The sequence below is a fragment of the Pseudophryne corroboree genome, chromosome 12 (assembly GCF_028390025.1).
Source record: "Pseudophryne corroboree isolate aPseCor3 chromosome 12, aPseCor3.hap2, whole genome shotgun sequence".
In the NCBI taxonomy this organism is placed as follows: Eukaryota; Metazoa; Chordata; class Amphibia; order Anura; family Myobatrachidae; genus Pseudophryne; species Pseudophryne corroboree.
The window spans coordinates 47,137,392-47,159,938 of NC_086455.1; the positions used below are offsets into that span (position 1 = coordinate 47,137,392).

General features: G+C 51.5%; 1 protein-coding gene across 3 annotated transcripts in view; it reads left to right on the plus strand.

Annotated features, from left to right (window-relative positions):
• The first annotated feature begins 10,301 nt into the window (after positions 1-10,301).
• SCFD1 (sec1 family domain containing 1) overlaps positions 10,302-22,547 on the plus strand; it is a 194,554-nt gene continuing 182,308 nt past the window's right edge. Inside the window, exon 1 of one of the 3 annotated variants that reach the window (XM_063947445.1) lies at positions 10,302-10,468. In XM_063947445.1, the coding sequence (XP_063803515.1) occupies positions 10,438-10,468 (31 nt within the window). In that variant the 5' untranslated portion in view covers positions 10,302-10,437. The other 2 variants (XM_063947446.1, XM_063947447.1) reach the window with 2 other exon arrangements.

Genomic DNA, 22,547 nt, shown 5'->3' on the forward strand with positions numbered 1-22,547 from the left:
AGTAGAATAGCCTCCCATCAGAGGTGGTACAGGCTAAGACAGTAGAACAATTTAAACATGCATGGGATAGACCTAAGGATATCCTTACAAAGAAATAAGGATCAAATAAGGTTAGAGATAAAAATAATGTAAAATAAAAAGGGTCAGACTAGATGGGCCAAGTGGTTCTTATCTGCCGACAAATTATATGTGTTATCCTGTGGATACTGTGGACTTAGGAGAAATACCATTATCAACGGTAAGTTCTTACCATAACGTATATTTTTCCCATAAAGCCCATTTAATCAGGATGAATAATTTAAAGAATTACCTTATTAAGATGGAGAGACCATATTAATGGGCAAGATTTAGATGTTGGCGGATAACAAGGTGATGGGGCAGTAGGAGTCTGGTTAATTTGGGTCTTTACCTGGCTCGGAGATAACCACGATGAGGAGAGGGTATCCTCTACTAAAAGGGGCCTCCAAGGTCTTCAATAATTTAAGGACAATAAATCCAAATGAGCTTTCTACAATTCAATAAGAAGCCCATCCACCCCAGGGGCTTTATGATTTGGGAACGATTTAATAGTGTCCTTTATTTCTTCTAGCAAGACAGGGGACTCCAAATACTGTTGATTGGAATCAGACAAGTTGATAGGAAAAACTGACCTAAATAGGAGGCTAGTTCAGAGTGATAAAAATTATAAATAGACATCTGGAAAGTGCGCATTAAACAAAGCAGCAATTGAGAGGTCCCCATGGGCCATGCCAGCTGCATCCTGCAATCTGTGCACAGTGGTATGAGAAACCTCCGCCCTAGCCATATACGCTATGAACCTGCTGGCCCAATCTGCCTTTATATAGTAATCATGGGCTGTTAAAAGAAGATGGTGCTTTGGTTTATGAAGCAAAAAGTCAGTCCACATGAACAATAAGCCATTCGGCTAGCAATATACACAGCCTTAAGGAACATTAATGCTCTAACTCTTCCTCCCACTTTCTATGAAAGAGCTGAGTAACCCGAGAAATCAAGGAGCCCTGTAAAAATGCCTTAAAAGAGCGGCAGAAGAGGAGGCCTGATTATTATCAAAACTCTGCCCATGCCCAAGGAGTTTGAAGGCCGTCCCCATTTGTGTCAGCCACAAAGGATTAAGGGGGAATGTAACAGGGTGTGAGAATCGGCAAGTGAGAGATTTTGGGAGAGTTCTCCTGTTTTTATTTTTTAAAAAGTGCCAATCATTTAGATGGCAAAATCAACCTGGTTTTACCATGTAAATGACTCCCAAAATCTCTCAATTTCTGATTCTCACACCCTATTACATTCCCCCCTAAGTCTCCAAATGGAAGCACCCCCTAGGAAAAGTAAGATTCAGGGTCAACAACAAAGGGAATATGGTCTGAAATCCCTCTTGACAAATATTCTACCTCCATACCGACAAGGAGTTCTAGAGAGGGCATTGTGAGACCTAGAGAAATGGGAATAACAGTGAATCTCAGGGAACCTCTGGTGCCACACATACACCAATCCCATTTCCAAGGTCAGATGAAAAAAAGGGTGGGACACTGTGCCCAGGGCCGTCTTTTCGTATGGGCTCAATGGGCTCTTGCCCAAGGGCCCCAGTGGTAAAAGGGCCCTAGGCTGATAGTTGAGGGTCCCCTCTTTCCAGGGGTACCAAATTTTTGAAAATCGGCCCTGAGGAACCAGAGATATTCGACTTCAAAGCAGTGGTCCCCATCCAAGACTGTTAATTGCTCTTCCCAGCCAAATATCTTGAGTTCTGTCTGACTTAGAGTTTTTCTGAGGGTATACTCCAAAAGCTGGGACTCTCCTCTTTTGGTGACCCCTCGCAGCTTGTCTCTACTTTGCCCAGAACCAGAAACATCAGCTTTCAAGCAGCTGGTCCCTGCTCCAGCTCCACATGCCCAATATGTAGTTTTATATTTTCGTTGGTGGATTGCCCTCTGGCTCCTAAACTCTGATCCCCAAGTCCCCAGTACCTCCTGAAAGGTGGGACTCTCTAGTTTTTTTTTATCCCATAACAGCTAATAAATATATTTCCAGGAATTGGAGATATCTGCAGTAAAGCAAGCTGCCCTCCCACCAGAAGATGATGAATATTAAGCCCACTCCCCTATTGACCCCTCCCCTGTGTATTAAACACCCCCTGCCACCCTTGAAGTCACGTACCCTGGCCCCTTCATTCAGCACAATGTCCCCTTCTACAGTTTAGTGTTCTCCTTCCTGCCCCATCTGTGCAGTAAAGGAGTAATTAGCAGAAATTATTTCTCCAGGTCCTACATGCTGAGCGAAAGATAGAACCCCCCTTCTGCCCGCGGGACATCAAAGCTGCCGCTGATAGAACCCCCCACCCCTACCGCTGATAGGTGGGTAGGGGGCCCAGTGCATTGCTGTGCCCAGGGGCCTACACTGCTGTTAAGACGGCTCTGACTGTGCCAAGGACCTTGCCTCCATCTATCCAGGTATTGGACCAGCACAGTATTAACATCCCCTATACAAATTAAAGGAACAGTTGGAGAGTTACGAATGAAGTCACAAATGCATATGATTTTTACAGTTACCATGTATCAGTGCATTCTGTACCTACATTGTTTTCTGAGCTCCGGGTAAGTGGAGGACTTGAAGTAGGTTTATTTCCATTAGAATTGTGAAAGAACTTTCTTACTGCAAGCTGCATTAACCAACTAACCGTCTGGATAGAAGCTAAAATTTTCTAGCAAATAACTTTCCCCAAGACCAAGTCTTAATAATAGGGAAAGTGCTATGCCGCAAAGCATAAAAATCTGAGTGGATAAATCAGATCCGTGAGCTGCAATTTAAATTATCATTTGATGGGTGAAAATCCCATCAAATAATAAATGGACCCCAAGAGGCGGTTCAATATGGGATCCAGTCACACTGTCAACAGTTACCATGTCGATATTCATAATGTCAACACTAGAATGCCGACATGGTTCAACAGAATGTTGACATGTTCACAATGTCAACATTTGAAATGCCCACATTCTAATAATGTCGTGTTACGTTTGGGTGCCACTGGTAGGGTTAGGCGCTAGGGGAGGTTAGGCTTAACTTCTTTGTCAGGGAGGGTTTGTCAGGGTCTGGGTACTTACTTGCGGTGTCTGATCCGGGGAAAGCCGGTTAGGTTGCTGGTGGTGATGCGGCAGCGGTCGGTCGGTCTCATCCTCCGGTGAGAGGCGGTGGGGAACTGACTGAGGTGGCTGGAGCAAGCGTTCGGCACTGGGAGCTTCGGAATCGAGGACAGTGTGTTACAGGTGGGTACTCCGTGTGTCTGCAATGCAAGGCGCTGCCATGTTGGAGATCAAACCATGCACTGTCAGCCAATGACAGCTCACCTTGGCTTCTCAGCCAATCCTTGTTCTTCAACCCTTTTAAAAGAGTTTCGGCCTTAGTAAACACTGCCAGTGTTTTAAGTTGCTGCTCAAAGGCAAGTGCTCTTTGCTCCTGCAAGTGTTCTTGTAATCGCTCTTTCTGCAGCGGGGTACACTGGTATTCCACAGGGAATAACACTGGGGGTGTAGAGTTGAATCTTGATCCGAGGCACCAACAGGCTTTGATTGTTCCCAGGATGCACTGCACCACCTCCTCTATAGCCCCACCTCCAGGCACTGGAGCTCAGTTTGTAAGTTGGTAACTACAGTGCAGGTCACTAACAGGTGAAGCTGCGCTAGGTAGCCCTGAAAATAGCTTTTTTAGCAGACTTCAAGGGCCGCAGCACTTTCTATGTCTTTATGACATGCTGTGCTGCGGCTCCATCACCTCCCTCAGCGGCACTGCATACTCCCGCAGCCTGGTTCCTGGGTACTTGCAGCAGAGACGCACCGGTTTTCTTCAGGCACATCCCCGCTGTTATTCTCCAGGATCACATGGCTGCACTTGAAGGGGGGAGGTAAGGTAAATCGCAATCCGGTCGCGGCTCCAGTTGATGGACCATGCCGCTGGCGTGGACACTGTTTCGCACAGTGACCCCACTATATTCACCAGGGCAAGGAGCACAGGTTGGATTTATTAAAATCCATTTGCAAAAGGCTCCACAGTACCCGGTGGTGGAGTCCAGCAGAGGGGATAAGGCGCTGACCTGTAGCCCCGCCCCCAGCTCCGGGTGCCATCTACTGCTGGTGTTCCCGTCCTGGAGCTGCATCTCTCTCTCTCCCTCACTCCCTGAAGAGATTTTGGCTCCATTACATAGCTGGGCTAATCTCCAGGACTGCTGGGCACTGTCTCCTCTGTAAATCCACCCATATCATCAGTGCTGTGCATTTACAGACACTCAAGTGTTCTACATGTCATTTTAGACAATGGCCCTCATTCCGAGTTGTTCGCTCGCTAGCTGCTTTTAGCAGCATTTCACACGCTAAGCCGCCGTCCCCTGGGAGTGTATCTTAGCTTAGCAGAATTGCGAACGAAAGATTCGCAAAATTGCGAATAGGAATTTCTTAGCAGTTTCTGAGTAGCTCGACACTTACTCCTACACTGCGTTCAGTTCAGTCAGTTTCGTTCCTGGTTTGACGTCACAAACACACCCAGCGTTCGCCCAGGCACTCCCCCGTTTCTCCAGCCACTCCCGCGTTTTTCCCAGAAACGGCAGCGTTTTTTCACACACACCCATAAAACGGCCAGTTTCCGCCCAGTAACACCCACTTCCTGTCAATCACACTCCGATCACCAGAACGAAAAAAAATCCTCGTAATGCCGTGAGTAAAATACCTAACTGTTGAGTAAAATAACTAAGCGCATGCGCTCTGCGAACATTGCGCATGCGCAGTAAGCGACTAATCACAATATAGAGAAAATCGGCAACGAGCGAACAACTCGGAATGAGGGCCAATGTTAGTTAAGAACAAGTGTACTGCTGTATGAATATTTAGTACAAGTATTCTGTGATATACATCCAGTGTTCACTGTGCATTGTTATATCTGTATACATACCTAAATGTAATTACTAGTCCAGTGCAGTTTTATTATTATATGTGATAATTCCTGCATTGTACCTGTGACTGATTGTGCCTATAGCTGCTGTGTGTATTCCACTCTTGTGTATCACACATTTGCTATCACTATATTCTGTACCCTGAGGAACTAGGTGCGTCAGGGTCTCATATAATATATAGTGCTACACAGGGTACACTGTTTGTATTTCTCACTGTGTTTTTCAGTCACCTCACACCACTTAAATCCTCTGTTTGTGCTCTGTATTTACTGTCACAAAACACAGGGGATTTTTTGCTGTTTTTTTTTGTGTTTGTTGGCTATATTGTTCTATTACATCCTAAGGCTACATCCCACATGATGTCTGCTGCACAGGGTGGGACATCCACAGATGCTCCTACCTCATGCAGTGCTGTCGTCACAGATTCACCAGTGGGGGAAGTGTTAGCTGCTGGTTCAGGCACTGGGGGTCATATATCTCCCAGTCCGTCTGTGGCACCTGTGGTCAATCAAGACCCACCTTGGGCAGCTTTTTCAAATATGCTGACTACGCTTGTAACGCGTCTCACGCCCCCTGTGGGGCCTCCTGTGCCATTGCAGCCACATATTGTCCCTGAAGTTAATCCGCCATGGGCGGATACTTTGTCTACCCAGTTACAGCAATTAAATCAGACTTTGGTTAGACAAAAGATGGGGAATATACTGATTCGTCAGACACTGATACAGTTGTTTCTGATGAGGAATCTGCAACCCAGGTTGATGTTCCTGACCTTGTGGAGTCTATCAAGCGGATTCTCCAAATTGATGATGACATTGAGCCTCCTGTTACATCTAAGAAACCAAATAAATGTAAACGTAAGAAGGTTGCTAAAGTAGTTTTACCACATTCTGACCTCTTAATTGACATACGTTAGGAATCCTGGTCATCTCCAGGAAAGAAGTTTTCCCTGTCTAAAAAGATGCTAGCTTGTTATCCTATACCTGCGGAGTTGAGCCACAAGTGGGAAACTCCACCGCCGGTGGACTCATGTCGGACGTCTTGTGGAGTCGTCTACTCTGCCTGTCACCACTGTCACCTCCCTGAAGGAACCGACAGATGAGCGTGTGGAGGGATGCCTGAAGTCTATTTACACTCTTACCGATGCTGTACATAGACCCACTATGGCTGCCTCTTGGGCAGCAGAAGGAATTGAAGCATGGGTTCAGGCAATGGAGGAGGATTTTTCTGACACTACCAGACAATATCTGTCGTACATTACCACAGCCTCTCGCTATATTCAGGAGGCAACCTCTGATGCAGGGGTCATGGCGGCCAAGGCTTCTACTACGTCTATCCTGGCTCGCAGGATTCTGTGGTTGAGGTCCTGGAAAGTGGACCTGGACTCTAAAAAGACCTTGAAGGTACTCCCTTTCAAGGGAGACATCCTGTATGGGGAAGATCTGAATAATATTGTGACTGACTTGGCAATGGCCAAGACTGCGTTTCTCCCAAATACTAATCCTTCAGTTCAGAAGGCTAAGAGTATCACTTTTCGTTCCTTTCGACCTCCAAGTAAAGCAAAAGGTCAGGCATACCAGAGACAGGCTCGTACTTCCAAAACCACTAAGCCCAAATCTAAACAATCCTGGGCCGCCCGTCAGCCTGCTTCCAAAACAAGACAATCCTGTTGCATGATAGGGCAGGCCTCCCCCTGGTAGACCCCAGGCTGGGAGGCCGACTTCTGCAATTCTCCCAGGCCTGGTTAAAGACCACTTCAGACGCCTGGGTACGGGAAGTTGTCTCTCACGGATACGCAATCTCTCCCCTCGCCAGTTCTGTTCAACGGTTATCCCCTCAGATCCATTAAAAGCGCAAGCTCTACACCTGGTTGTACAGTCCATCCTGGAAACAGGAGTGGTAGTGCCGGTACCTCTGTCCCAGAGAGGCAGGGGATACTATTCGACCCTGTGCTAGTTTTGAAACCGAATGGGTCTTTCTGGCCTATCCTCAACCTCAAATCATTGAACAAGTTTGTAAGAGTGTCCAAATTCCGTATGGAAACTCTGCGCTCTATTGTGCTGGCCATGGAACCCGAGGACTATATGGTATCCCTGGATATACAGGATGCTTACCTGCACATACCTATTGCCATTTTGCATCAGCAATATCTGCGGTTTGCTATTGGCAACCTTCATTTTTAGTTCCAGGCTCTGCAATTTGGTCTAGCCATGGCACCTAAGATTTTCACCAAGGTCATGAGCGTGATGACTGCTTTCCTCTGTCATCAGGGAATCAGGATCCTGCCGTATCTGGACGACTTGCTGATTCTGGCAAACTCCCAAGAGGTCCTCCTTAGTCAACTGGAGATGTCAGTCCAATTCATACACGCCCACGGGTGGCTCATCAATTGGAAGAAGTCCTCACTGGCCCCTGCTAAGAGCATGGTGCACCTGGGGGCACTGCTGAACACACACAGCCAAAGACTGTTTCTGTCTCTGAAGAAGGTCCTGAAACTTCAGGAAAAGATCAGATGCTTCTTTTCTCGCCCGAGAATGTCGGTACACTCTGCGATGCAAGTATTAGGCCTCATGGTGTTGGCTTTCGACATGGTAGAGTATGCTCAATTTCATTCCCGCCTTCTGCAGAGGTCAATCCTTTCCAAGTGGGACGGCCTGCCTCATCAGATCAGGTCTCAAATGGTCTCCTTGACTCCGGAAGTCCGTCGCTCACTGAGCTAGTGGCTACAGGACCAACAATTGAGCAGGGGCCGTCCCTTCTGGATCTCCAACTGAGTCCTTCTGACAATGGACGCCAGTCTGCGAGGCTGGGGCGTGGTGTTGGAGCAACACTCTCTCCAGGGTCGGTGGACCAGTGAGGAATCTCTCCTCCCGATAAACATTCTGGAATTGAGGGCAGTGTTCAATGCCTCTGTTACAGAACAGGCCTGTTCAAGTACAATCAGACAACGCCATCACGTGGCGTACATAAATCAGGGCGGCACTCAAAGCCGCATGGCAATGATGGAAGTGTCAAAAATCTTCCAATGGGCGGAACCACATCTGCCAGCCATATCGGCAGTGTTCATTCCGGGAGTCCTCAACTGGGAAGCGGACTTCCTCAGTCGTCAGGACGTGCATGCCTGGAGAGTGGAGTCTTCACCCAGAAGTCTTTCAATTCCTAGTGGACATGTGGGGCCTACCAGATGTAGACCTAATGGGATCTCGACACAATCACAAGGTTCCGGTCTTCGGAGCAAGGACAAGGGATCCTCAAGCAGCGTTTGTGGACGCACTGGCAATTCCATGGAACTTTCGGCTGCCATACGTGTTCCCTCCAGTGTCACTCCTGCCCAGGGTAATACGGAAGTTCAAGCAAGAAGGAGGAATACTACTTCTAGTCACTCCAGCGTGGCCCAGACGGCATTGGTTCTTAGACCTGCAGGGTCTCTTGATGAAGGGTCCTCTTCTACTTCCTCAACGCCCAGACCTCCTCGTTCAGGCCCCTTGTGTCTACCCGGACCTGGCCAGACTGGCTTTGACGGCGTGGCTCTTGGAGCATCACTCCTAAGAACAAAAGGATTCTCTGAGACAGTCATTCAAACTATGTTGAAATCCCAACCAAACAAAAATGAGTGTTTCCTCAATTGCGCACTGCTGAAAGTAATGCAAACCGTTGTACAAATGGTAAAAAACAACCACAAATAATGTACTTAAAGTGAGAGGGGTCGGTTATACCCAATAGGGGGTTCCACTCAGTCTATAGGATGGATCTTTTTGTCCTCTGTTGGTGTTGTATTCTTTAAGTCTCCGTGTGTCCAAATGGGAATATGTAAAAAAGGAGAAACCACAACAGAGAAGAGATCAATTCCTCATGTACACTGGGTAACCGACAGGTATAGATATTTCAGTAGGAGTTCTATTCCTTTTCCCATATAGGGAGTGGTTGTTTCATGATTACTTCTATGGGGTCACCTCCGTGTGAGATGTAAGATGTGTGCTCACACTATTCTTACATGGGATTTATGGATATTAAACTCATCAAGGTTTCTTTATATTTATGTAGGTAGAGGTTCTTCTATTCCATCACCAAAAGAATACACATTAGAATGCTCACATGTATGCTTACATAGGGAATGCAGTTTCTATGCACGTAACGGTTTCTTTTTCCGGTCTGGTCCTTATTGGTTATACACACTTCCCTCCGTGGTGTTGGAATGAAACACAGAGCAGAAAGAAACGTGTTATTTCTGCATAGATGATTGTAATTATGACTCCTGGGTGGTACCTTATGGGGTCAGTGGAAAATGTTTTCTACTTTTATAGGGTCACCCAAATAGTGGACACAAGGCTGATGACACTCACAAGTTGCTTACATAAAAAGGAACAATACACTGCACATAAAGGTATCTTTTACCGATCCCAGATCGCAAAGCATCACAAACGGAAATGCCAAATGCTCACATCTCCAGGAATAGATGATGCTTGAGGTGGCAACCCTAGCTGTAGCCCATGCCATAGAGTGTAACACACATACACACACATTACTTATATGCTAACACAAAGCCTGCCTTCTGCTTATCTCTCACACTGACCAGTGACCCAGCTATGTGTGCTGTCCAGCCAGCATGCCCATCCAGCTCATGCTGGCACTTGTAGTTCCACAGAAGCCAGCTGTTTCACGGAGCAGAGAAGATGAGACACTGAATAACATACCTCCCAACATGACCCTCTCCAGGAGGGACACAATGCTCTGCTTCTGGACTTTTCTCTTAATGTATGATTGCCGGCACCCGTGTTGAACAGGTAATGGATAAGAAAGGTGTTTCACCACAGGTGCCGGCAATCATACATTAGAGCAGGCATGTCCAAACTGCGGCCCTCCAGCTGTTGCGAAACTACACATCCCAGCATGCCCTGACACAGCTTTAGCATTCTCTGACAGCAAAGTGGTGTCAGGGCATGCTGGGATATGTAGTTTCTCAACAGCTGGAGGGCCGCACTTTGGACATGCCTGCATTAGAGGGATGTCCAGGAGCAGAGCATTGTGTCCTTCTTGGAGAGGGTCATGTTGGGTGGTATGGAATAAGCCAGGAGAGAAGGTGCTGGGAGAGCAGGGCAGAGAGGAGACACTGTGCTGCTGTTTCCTCTCCCGGAGATCGGGACAGATAAGGGGCAGCGACGGTGGTCGCAGTTGGAGACAGAGGGCGCCTGTCATAGTGAGGGGAATCAACTCAGTTCAGTGAATCACTTTGCCCATGACTAGAGGGGATGGGGTGACAGCGGGCTATGGATATGGTGAGTCACATGACAGCACTAGGTCCTCTCCAGACAGCCTGTACCAGCTGCGTGTTACAGCGTGACGTGTCTAGCCTCCCAGCCAATAGCAGGAAGGAAAGGCAGAGGTCGGGCTCCCGGCTATGACACCCGGTGTAGTGAGAGCGGGTGAGCGGCTGCCACGTCACCGCTGCTAGCGTCAAGGCGGCGGGAGGCGGAGGCAGGGAGACAAACATGGCGGCCTCTATCCGGGAGAAACAGACGGGTGAGAACCGTTCTGCATATAGTTACGTAGGCAGCAGGAAGACTGACACGGAGTGATAGAGGGAGAAGGCGGCTCAGCGAGGTGGGGGGACCGCTAGCAGGTGAAGCGCTGGTTGTACAGCCGATGGCCGGCTCATTACAGCATCCTACGTGTGTGACACAGGCACCTCGGCACAGCGATGAGGGGACAATAATATTACCTAGTGGCAGGAGAGGGGGACAGTGGGGTATTAGAATGACAGGAGAGGGGGACAAAGTGCTTAATAGAATGAAAGGAGAGGGGGACAGGAGAAGGAGGGAACAAGGGAGACAGAGAATGACAGGAGAGGGGGACAGTAGGGAGCCGGTCAGGAATCCCAGAAGTCAGAATACAGACTGCAGAATCCCGACACTGCACGGAATGCCGACACCGGCATCTAAAACATAAGGGGGAGAGGGTGGTCCGCTGCGCCCCTGCTAACCAACCCCCCTGTCGTCCCTACCGAAATAATACTCGGAGACAAGATCTGGGATTGAATCATTGGCCACAGTTCTTTATTAACCATTACCTTATTTACAACTTACACTTTTTTCCAGGGTAGGGGCAGAGAAACGGTGGGCAAGGCACAAAAAACCCTATCAATGCCGATCATTGATTTACGACGGGGCGTGCCACATACCTACGCCGTAGGCCCTCAGCAACGCCCCCGCTAGTGAGCCAGCCCCCGCAGATTCCTCTGGCCTGGTGAGCAGCCGTCGGCCCGCCGTCGACAGCTGGAGCCTGGCATGCGTCACGTCGCCGTCGGTGAATCTGCAACCTCAGCTGGCTCCCGTCCTCCACCTGCCTTGCGCACCGCTTCCTCCTGCCGTCCTCTTACCAACTGTGACAAAACAACATGCATAACCAAGACTTTGTCGACCACAAATTGCATTCGTAAAAACGTCCCATTTCCTTTCCAAGTTCTTATTTATTTATTTATTTATTTATTTATTTATTTATTTATTTTTTAAATTTTTTTTTTTTTTTTTTTTTTATATATATATAACACGCAAAATGCTGACAGACATAGACACTCCAAATGCTGACAGGCATATACAAAACAATACAGTTCCTAACACAGGGGGTGGGTGGGTGGGATCTCCGTCCGTCTCCCTCTGTAGCAATGCCGCTTCCCCTCCTGCCTCTGCTTTTTAACCCCTTCCTGCCCCCTCTTCCCTCCTGCTGCCCTACTGGCTGCCCTGTCCCCCCAGGTGTGAAAAGGAGGACGGCATACCTGCCCCCGTCCCCCCTTTCCCGCCGTTGGCCCGCGGTCGCGTGTGCCACCCCTCCCCCCTATATCGCCGCAGCGCCATTTTGGCGCCTATGCTCCCTTAAGGGGGAGAGGGTGGTCCGCTGCGCCCCTGCTAACCAACCCCCCTGTCGTCCCTACCGAAATAATACTCGGAGACAAGATCTGGGATTGAATCATTGGCCACAGTTCTTTATTAACCATTACCTTATTTACAACTTACACTTTTTTCCAGGGTAGGGGCAGAGAAACGGTGGGCAAGGCACAAAAAACCCTATCAATGCCGATCATTGATTTACGACGGGGCGTGCCACATACCTACGCCGTAGGCCCTCAGCAACGCCCCCGCTAGTGAGCCAGCCCCCGCAGATTCCTCTGGCCTGGTGAGCAGCCGTCGGCCCGCCGTCGACAGCTGGAGCCTGGCATGCGTCACGTCGCCGTCGGTGAATCTGCAACCTCAGCTGGCTCCCGTCCTCCACCTGCCTTGCGCACCGCTTCCTCCCGCCACTGAGGTTTCGGGGTCTGCCCGATTACCGAAAACCCCCCCACCCTGCCATTCTCCCTAACCTCGACTTCCAAAGCCTCCTGCAAAGCGTTGTTGAACAAGTCAATGCCGACGTCCGACAAATGCACCCCGTCTGCCCTGTACAAGCCCTTTACCTTCTGACTGATGTCCGGGTGACGGATGACCTTTCCACCCATCGCCCTCACGCACTTACTCACTGCTACATTCACCTTTTTCCTGGTCCTTTCTATGGCAGCCCCTTTTCGCGCCCCGCGCCATGTGAGCCTAGGTATGATGCTGGACCACACGATGTTCGCTGCCTGCCAACGTGCTTTGGCCCATGCCAGGTCAGTGCCCATGCTTCTTACCATGTCAAGGGACTTCGTGTTCCCCAAATCGTTACCCCCTAAATGAATGACTATTGTGTCTGGGCTGCCCGCCGTTTTTTCACCTCCCAGCAACACCTCCCTGAGGCTGTGCCACCTCATCCCCCTCCGCCCGAACCAAAACACGCGTCCCGCGCTCCTTGCCAGCCCCAGCTGCCTGCCGTAGGGCCTGCCGGCGGCCCTCTTTTCCGCCCAGTGAATGTAGGAATGGCCGACGATCCAAATGCGCTTCGCCTCTTTGCTCCCTGCGGAGGGGGGGGGGGGGGGGAGATTTAATTAGATGTTAGATTGCTGGTAACCGGCCTGACGTAAACTTTATAGCGATCTGATTTCCACCGGCCCAGCGCTCTGATCTCCTCGCCAGCGCAGCCCTCGCTAGCTGCCGACGTGGCGGCACCGATTCTGAATGAATGAGTGCTAAACCTATCGGCCTGCCATCCGCTGGCCGTTACGCATTTTTTCAGGACCGCCGTAAACTGATATTTAGTTAGTGGTGACCCGTCCGTGTGTATGAGAAAATTATCCCCACCTCGTGGCCTGTGGTCTAGGAAGGCCTTGACCGCCGCCACCGGACATGCCGCAATATCCGTGTGCTTGCGCAACTGAACCCATTTTCCCTTACCCTCCTGATCAGTCTTCGACTTCTGTATTTTGCATAACACAGCTTGCTCGGTTATGACGACGTTCTTGTACTGCAGCCCGTCGCCGTTTGTGAGCTTAGATCTCGCTACAAGCTCGCTAATCCTGAATGCTCCGCTAAAAGCCATCGCGAATGCGGCCCCAAACAGCGCCGCTTCGCCCTGATCCCTGCCCACTGATGGGATGCATGCCAGCAGCGTCTTCAATCTCTCCATTGTAATGGGTTCCCTTGCGTCTGGCCTCCTAACCTCTGCCCTGGCCCAGCCCCTCATGATTGTACGTACCGTAAACGACTTTGTTTCGTCATTTTTCCCTGCTAACTTATCGAAAAACGCGATACCTGCTAACATGGCGCTCGTCCTGGCCTTGGATGCCTGTTCGCGCCTGAGCTTAGCTATGAAAGCCAGCAGCTGCTGCTGCGCATTTTTTCCCCCGGTGCCTTCCGCCGCCTGAAACTCTTGCCACGATCTCCAGGCAGCCTTGTATGCCTTCCACGTCTTTGGCGCCAGCGACCGCTCCACCAGCCTGCCTAATTCGGCTTGACTATCTGCCAGAGACATGAGGGGCATGTTAGGCCAGTCGCGTTTGCCATTGGCGCAGCTGCCCTAAAAGCTTCCCAGTTCTGCCGAGACAGCGCATCTGCTATCACATTCTTCTCCCCCGGCACGTGTTTCGCCCTGAATGTAATATTATGATGCAAGCATGCTAGCACCAATTTTCTGATCAACCTGACGACTGGTGGCGATGAGGCCCTCTGGTTGTTCACCGCCTGAACCACCCCCATATTATCGCACCAGAATTGAATCTGCCTGTTGGCGAGTCTCTCCCCCCATATTGTCACTGCTACGACTATTGGGAACAACTCCAAGGCCGCCAAGTTCTTGGTGAGCCCCGCCTCCTCCCACGATGTGGGCCAAACCTGCGCGCACCATTCTCCCTGCCAGTATGCCCCGAAGCCTGTCCCCCCTGCGGCATCCGTAAATAGATGCATTGCGTGATTGGACCGTACTACTTTGGGCCACATACGCACTCCATTGAAATGTAGGAGGAATTCCTCCCATACTCGCAGGTCCTCCCTCAAATCCCTGTTGATCCGCACAAAGTGATGTCTCTTTGCAACGCCAGCGGTGGCTTGCTCGAGCCGCCGTTTAAAAATCCTACCTATTGGGATCACCCTGCATGCAAAATTGAGGCTTCCCAATAATGATTGCAGCTGGCCCAACGTAACCTTTTTTGCCTTTACGCACAGCCCGATTTCCCTTTCCAGCCTCCGTATTTTTTCCTCGGGGAGCCTGCACTCCTGTCTATCTGTGTCAATCTCTATCCCCAGGTAGGATAGGACCGTTTTGGGCCCCTCCGTCTTCTCTGTTGCGATAGGCACGCCGAACTCCTCCAGCATGGCCTGCAGCTCGCTCAGAAGGTGGGCGCACCGTGTCGAATCTGGAGGCCCTGCCACCAGGAAATCGTCCAGGTAGTGTGCTATAGCTCTTGACCCCGTGCGCTCCTCCCAGCACCACTGCAGGAAAGAGCTAAAAGCCTCGAAATATGCGCACGAAATAGCGCAACCCATTGGCAAACATTTGTCAATGAAGAAAAACCCGTCAAAGCTTATCCCCATGAGCCTGAAACTCTCAGGATGTAGGGGGAGCAGTCTGAAGGCAGACTCGATGTCTAATTTTGCTATCAGGGCCCCCTTCCCCTGTGTCCGGATCGACCTGACAGCCGAGTCGAAGGACTGGTACTGCACTGAGCATTCGTCCCTGTCCAAAGCGTCGTTTACCGACGCCCCTTCTGGATAGGACAAATGCTGAATGAGCCTGAATTTCCCCGGTGCTTTCTTGGGGACCAGCCCCAACGGTGATATAACTAGCCCCGCCACTGGGGGGGCTACGAAAGGCCCTGCCATTCTCCCTAAAGCTAGCTCCTTGATAATTTTTTCCCGCACCGCTCGTGGCTGCTCCCTGCTAGACTTTAAATTTCTGGAGCTGCCGGAGGGCGCGACTTCCTTAGTTATGGGTATCCTAAACCCGTCCCCGAACCCCGCCCGCAGCAAATTGGCTTCCTGGCTCTTGGGATACCTGGCCAGCCATGCCAGGATCCTGTTCGAGTTTACTGGACTAATTGCTTTTGTTAGGCCCTGCCGCTGCGGGTACCTTTTTCTGGTTATTTCCCCTCTGTCTGCTGCACTCTTTGGCTGCGTGATTCGCGCCGCAGATTGAACATGCGTGCTTAAATTTGCACTGCGCGCGAGTGCACCGCATCTCATTAAATGCCCAGCATTTATGATCTGGTTTCTGCGCGCTAGGCCTCCCTGCAAACGGCCTATGTGTAGTTAAGACCTTTTCTGGGGCCCCTGCCGACTGGGCTTTCAACCATTCGTCAACGTCCCTGACGCCGAAATCAATGGGCTTCCCGCCCACCGCCCTTGCCCTAAAACGCTCATCATATTTTCTCCATACCGTCCCCCCGTGTTCCTTATACACCGAGTAAATGAAGTTTGTGTACCTCAGCATGCCCGCGGCTGCTTCAGGGTACGCCTCCGTATAACAAGCTGTATAGGCAAACATACCACTCAGCCAATGCTCAATTGTCTTATAGCTTTCTGACTGCCTTTCTCCCTTTGGCTTCGCTGCCTCCTTGGCCTTTAGCCCTGCCTCCGTCAGTGAACATATATCTATAAAAGCCCCTTTTTCGATTTCCTTCCTAGTCAGCGCCGGCAAGTGGGCCGCTACTGAACCGAAGGCGCATACTAGGCCTGCGGTTCCCTGCACAAAAGCTGTTGCCTTATCCTGTTCTACCACACCCATTTTTTCCCTGGTTGCGTCAGCCCCGGGAATGCTGCCCTTCTTACTCTTCCACTTCGCAACTGCTGCCAGCCATTGCTCCCTCAACACCCTGCATGCGTCGTCCTCGTCCGACTCCGCCGGGGTTAGCCCCAAATCTGCATCTGACTGCGCCTCTACCCCGCCCCTCTGCGCTCCTGTCATTTTATCGACATCAATACTGCTACGCTGTACCCCTTGCGCGCTTCCTGGCATAACACACATTCTATGGAAACTGCTATGACTCGACCCCCCTGCTGCGTTGCATAAATCGCTGCATATACTCTGCGCATTCTGACAAGTATTTTGGGTCATACAAACATTATGCAAGTCATTATTGTCGACATTGTTCTTACCGATCCCGAGCGCCGCGTCCTCGATCGCTGTCTCTACGGGTGCTGCGTATCCTGCGCCGACCTTGGCGCAAGGAGATGACCCTGTCACCTGGGCATGTTCTGCGTGAACCGCTGGAAATGATGGCGCCACGCCGAACGAAGCGTAGGCCGTGCTCTCGCCTCCTTGCCTCTGATCCCGGCTGCTCGCGCGCCTCTCGCGATGCTCTCTCCGCGGCGTGCCAAACTGCTGCCCGCGGTTAGGGTAGCTCCTTTGCAGTGTTGAGTCTGTGCTAATGAAAACCCTTGCTTCCTGGTCCCACTGCCTCGTGCTCCCCAAACAAGATCGCTGTGGGCTGCGATGACGCCTGCTTGAGCCGCTGTATTCCTCCTGAAGAAATTGCTCCCTGTCGCGGTAAGGCTGCTCCCTCCGCTCTGATCGCCGTGCGCAGCTGCAGCCCCGGCAATCCCGGTGCTGCGTGCGGTAGCTCCTTGCTGGCGACACTTGGCCGCTGCTGGCCGTCGCCGGCGATGCCCTTCCAATCGACCTTGAGTAGTGGCGGATGCTTCTCGCGGGTGAAAGGTAACGGGTTGGGTGATGACGGTGACCGTGATCCCTCGCCGCGCGTCGTCTGCGTTGACTCTCACCCTTGCCGTGATGTGCTGACTCCCGCTCCCTTGATCTCCTTGGTGCGGCCGCTGGGAATTGCGCCAGCTCCTTAAATAGCTGCGTAGATGCCTGTTGTACCCATTCTGCTGGTGTGCCCGCGGATGAGCCCAGCGCTGCTGCCGCAATGCCGCTGTCCCTCTGTTGAGTTGACATCCGTGGCGCGCCAGTTTGACTTGAGTGGGCCGTGACGCTCTGCGCCTCTGCGCCTGACTCCGCCCCGTCTGATTCTGCCGCTGCTGGAATGCTGTCGTACGCTGCCGGTGCTTGGATCTCCTCCCCATGCTGCTCTCCCTTCTGTCTGTATGATGCCTCTTTTTTTCTTCTGCTTTGGGCTGCCAGGGACCGCTCTTTCGCCCTCCGACCACTAGGGGGTGCGCCCTCTGCCTGTGCTCCTCCACGCTGCAAGTGCTGCTGCTTCCTCACTCTTCTGTTCCCCTTCTTCCGGATGCTCTCCTCTCCCTCTTCTCTGAAGCGACTGGGGGCTTTTTTGATTCTGCTTGACCTTGCTGCCAGTGGCTCCATAATACCCTGCTGTCGCTACCCTGGGGCTTGCGGTACCTCGTCTGGCTGGATGTGTCCCGCTCCTGGGCGCTTTGCTGGTGCTCTTTCCCCGCTGTCTTTTCCTCTTGGAGCTGATGGACGGCTGCTGCTGCTCTGAGCTGGAGGTGCTGCGACCCAGACCCGCTGGTTTAAAAGAGGTGACGTGTTCTTTAATGCTGCTCCCGCTGCTGCTCTCCCGTCTGCTTCGAGCTCTGTCCGGCAACGAGGTAAGGCCTCTGTTAATACTACTCCCGCTGCTGCTCTCCCGGCCGCATCTATCTCCGTCCGTCTCCCTCTGTAGCAATGCCGCTTCCCCTCCTGCCTCTGCTTTTTAACCCCTTCCTGCCCCCTCTTCCCTCCTGCTGCCCTACTGGCTGCCCTGTCCCCCCAGGTGTGAAAAGGAGGACGGCATACCTGCCCCCGTCCCCCCTTTCCCGCCGTTGGCCCGCGGTCGCGTGTGCCACCCCTCCCCCCTATATCGCCGCAGCGCCATTTTGGCGCCTATGCTCCCTTGGGATTGAAATGCCAGCGCTGGGACTCCGCAATGGGGGGCGGGGGAAGGTTAGGATTAGGCTGCGGTGGGGGAATGTTAGGGTTACGCACCCCTGGTAAGTGTTCGGCTGTGACGGAGGGCTAAGGCTGCATACACACTATGAGCTATTGCATACAATATTGCATAGTCTATACACAAGATTTATCATATGATGCGCGGGTCATCTTTCAGATCTGCTTTGACATATTAGAACACGATTACAATTAATCACATAGTAAGTCCTTACGTTTAGTAAACCTAATTTTATGTGAAAAATAACATAACTTATATCATAATTGTTTATTCAGCAAATAATAGGGCAGCATGCAGTAGCGATATATTAGAAAGGGGTTGGGTCTGTTTTGCAGGCGGATAGAATCCCGGCGGTCAGCATCCTGCCACCGGGATCCCGGCCACAGAATGTGGGCAGGGGTGAGCGCAATTAATCCCCTTGCGGGCTCGCTGCGCTTGCCACAGCTTCTATTCCCACTTTATGGGTGTCGTGGACATCCACGTGTGGGAATAGTCCCTGTTGTCATTTTCAGGGGGTGGGATGGAGGTGTCCGTATTGTGACTGGCGGTCTCCAGACCGCTGGTCACATAACTACATCCCTAATACCCCTTTCACACCAGCACCTCTGAACACGGGTTATTGGCACATGAACGCGCATAACCCGTGTTCATGTGCGCAGGGCCGGTGCAAGGTGCCTCAGCGCCTTAGGCAAATCCTTAAGGTGCCCCCCCTCCCCAAAAAAATTTAATAATAATAATAATAATTAAATAAAGATATTGAGCCCCCCTGAAGTGAAAAAGTGCAGACACATCATCTAATAAGTTCCACAGCCACCGCCTGATGGTGGTCGCAGCTAGTATGCACGCATGACCTGTTCGCACGTTGGATGAGGGAGGACACGTGTGTGTGTGTGTGTATGCATGTATATATATATATATATATATATATATATATATATATATATATATATATATATATATATATACACACACACACATATATATGCAGTGGTCGAAGTGGAAATTTTGAGGTGGGGGTATGGAAAAGTTAAGGTTGTAACTATGCACATGCCGAAGAGATGCACGTGCTCTGGAAAAAGGGGACATGCACACGCAAAAGGGGTGTGTTTTCAGTGTAGTTTACTACCCCTTATACAGATTGTGCACCACAATAGTAGGACCCTTTATACTATCTAGTATAACTTATACCACACAGAATGAGCCAAAATTCACATTACATCACACGGTATGAGCCGAAATTCACATTATAGCACACGATATGAGCCGAAATTCACATTAAAGCACACGATATGAGCCGAAATTCACATTATAGCACACGGTATGAGCGGAAATTCACATATAGCACACACAATAAGCCGAAATTCACATTATAGCACACAGTATGAGCTGAAATTCACATTATAGCACACAGAATGAGCCGAAATTCACATTACAGCACACAGTATGAGCTGAAATTCACATTATAGCACACAGAATGAGCCGAAATTCACATTGTACCACACAGAATTAGCCAGAATTCACATTATACCACACAGTATGAGCTGAAATTCACATTATAGCACACAGTATGAGCCGAAATTCACATTATAGCACACTGAATAAGCTGAAATTCACATTATAGCACACGACATGAGCCGAAATTCACATTATAGCACACGACATGAGCCGAAATTCACATTATGCCACATGCAATGAGACAAAATTCAGGGAGAGTGACAGCAGGGACTGGAAAAGTGAGAGCGACAGGGAAAGTGACAGCAGGGACATAGGGACAGGGAGATTGACAGAGGGACAGGGAAAGTGACAGCAGGGACATAGGGACAGGGAGATTGACAGAGGGACAGGGAAAGTGACAGCAGGGACATAGGTACAGGGAGAGTGACAGGGAAAGTGACAGCAGGGACATAGGTACAGGGAGAGTGACAGAGGGACAGGGAAAGTGACAGCAGGGACATAGGTACAGGGAAAGTGACAGAGGGACAGGGAAAGTGACAGCAGGGACATAGGTACAGGGAGAGTGACAGAAGGACAGGGAAAGTGACAGCAGGGACATAGGAACAGGGAGTGTAACAGGGTATGTGACAGCAAGGACATAGGGACAGGGAGAGTGACAGAGGGACAGGGAAAGTGACAGCAGGGACATAGGGACAGGGAGATTGACAGAGGGACAGGGAAAGTGACAGCAGGGACATAGGTACAGGGAGAGTGACAGAGGGACAGGGAAAGTGACAGCAGGGACAGAGGGACAGGGAAAGTGACAGCAGGGACATAGGGACAGGGAGAATAACAGGGTATGTGACAGCAGGGACATAGGGACAGGGAGAGCGACAGGGGGACAGGGAAAGTGACAGCAGGGACAGGGAGAGTGACAGAGAGAGGGACAGTAAGGGCATACAGTAGGGACTAGAGAGAGCGAAACGCAGCAGGGTAAGATTACCTATTTAGCAGCTGCGGTGCATGAGGAGGCTGTGGTCAGCGTGGGGCGAAGGAGGCTGCGGTCTTTGGAGATGTTGCGGAGGTGCAGAGAAGGACTGAGGGCAGCAGAGGAGGACCGAGGGCAGTGGTGGTGCAACGTAGGAGGAGGCTGTGGTCGGCGGCCTTTGGTGCGGCACTGGCTCCTATGATGACCATGGCGCTACTATTTCAAATCTGCTGTGGACCGGCAGCCAATCAGGAGCGGCCGCTCCCTGGTCTGCCTGCTCCCCAGTCACATGCCCCTGCCCATCACCATGCAAATGGAGGCATGCCGCAAATCCACACACCCCCGACTCACGGCACACCCCTTTCTTTAGTGCCCGCTCGCCCCCATTTACAGCATGTGCATTCACGCAGCTGGTTGTGCCCCCAATCTGTCCCTGCACCTGTATGTAATGAGCACAAGGCTGACAGAAGAGGCCACCTGTCCTGATGATCCCAGCCCCTTGTTGCTTCATTCTCACACTTGCAAGGCAGACACCTGCCTGTCAGTGAGCAGCAGTCTGCAGCCACGATCGCCAGCACCAGCAGGCTCCTCTGTCAGTGATACTTCCTCCCACTTTACCCCCCTGAGGCTCCCAGTTACTTCTGCCCCTCTCAGCTCCACCTGCCACCCACCATCCCCAGTCAGCCCGACCTCTCAGTACAGCCGGCTGACGGTGAGCACACTACTGTGCAGCCCCAACCAGCAGCAGCTCATCAGTCAGCCTGGCCACTTATCCCCGTCGGCTGCCTGCTGCAAATATGTGCCTGGCCCTCTGACCCCCTCCTCCTGTCCCACCTTCTTCTCTTCTAACATCCGCTGTCGGTCAGGACGCGCTACGAGTGGGGACTTGACCGAACCGGCAGTTGAAGAAGTCCTCCTTTCCACTCTGGTGAAGGCGCCGCCCCCGGTCATCGCGACGGGTGGGATGAAGGGGGGTGTGAGTGACGCAGCAGGGGGAGGAGGGAACAGCGCCGGACATGTGGCTCCAACCAGGACGAGCAGAGAGGTGCCTCACTTTTTTTTTTGGTACACTCAGCACCGCCCTCCAAGTGCCGGCGCCCATAGGCAGCTGCCTAAAGCTGCCTAATGGTAGCGCCGGACCTGGTAACATGCAGGAGCCTAATCATAGGTGGGGAGGAGTGAGTAACAATCTTGCTGGAGCCCAATTGCGGGTGGCAGGGCGGGAAACAAGCGGGGGCCCAATCGTGGGGGTAGGGGGGATCAGGTAATAAGATGCGGGAGCCGAGCCCAGTTGCAGGGGGAGCAGGTAACATGTTGGAGACCAAACACACCAGGGGGAAGAGGGAAAAATGATGCGGTAACAAGATAAAGTAGGAGGGGGGGGGGGGAGGCAACATGTCGGAGCCCAATTGGGGGGGTAATCTAGTTACAAGATGCAGGAGGGGGGGAGGCAACATTTGGGAGCTGAATTGCAGGGGGGAGGGGATATCTAGCAACAAGATACAGGTGGAGGGGAGGCCACATGCAGGAGCCGATTTGCAGAGGGGGGGGGGGGGGAGAATCTAGTGACAAGATGCAGAAGGGGGGGGGGGGGGCAACATGTGGGAGCCGAACTGCAGGAAGGGGGGAATCTAGTGACAAGATGCAGGAGGGGGGGGCAACATGTGGGAGCGAATAGCGGGGGGGGGGGATCTAGTGACAAGATGCAGGAGGGGGAGGTAACATGTAGGAGCCGAATTGCAGGGGGGGGGGGGAGAATCTAGTGACAAGATGCAGGAGGGGGGAGAGGAGGCAACATGTGGGAGCCGAATTGTGTGGAGAAAAGGAACTGCTAGTAACAAGATGCAGTAGGGAGGTGGGGGGGGGGGGGCAGCGGGAGCCCAATTGGGGGGGGGGGTATTCTAGTTTCAAGATGCAGGAGGGGGGGAAGG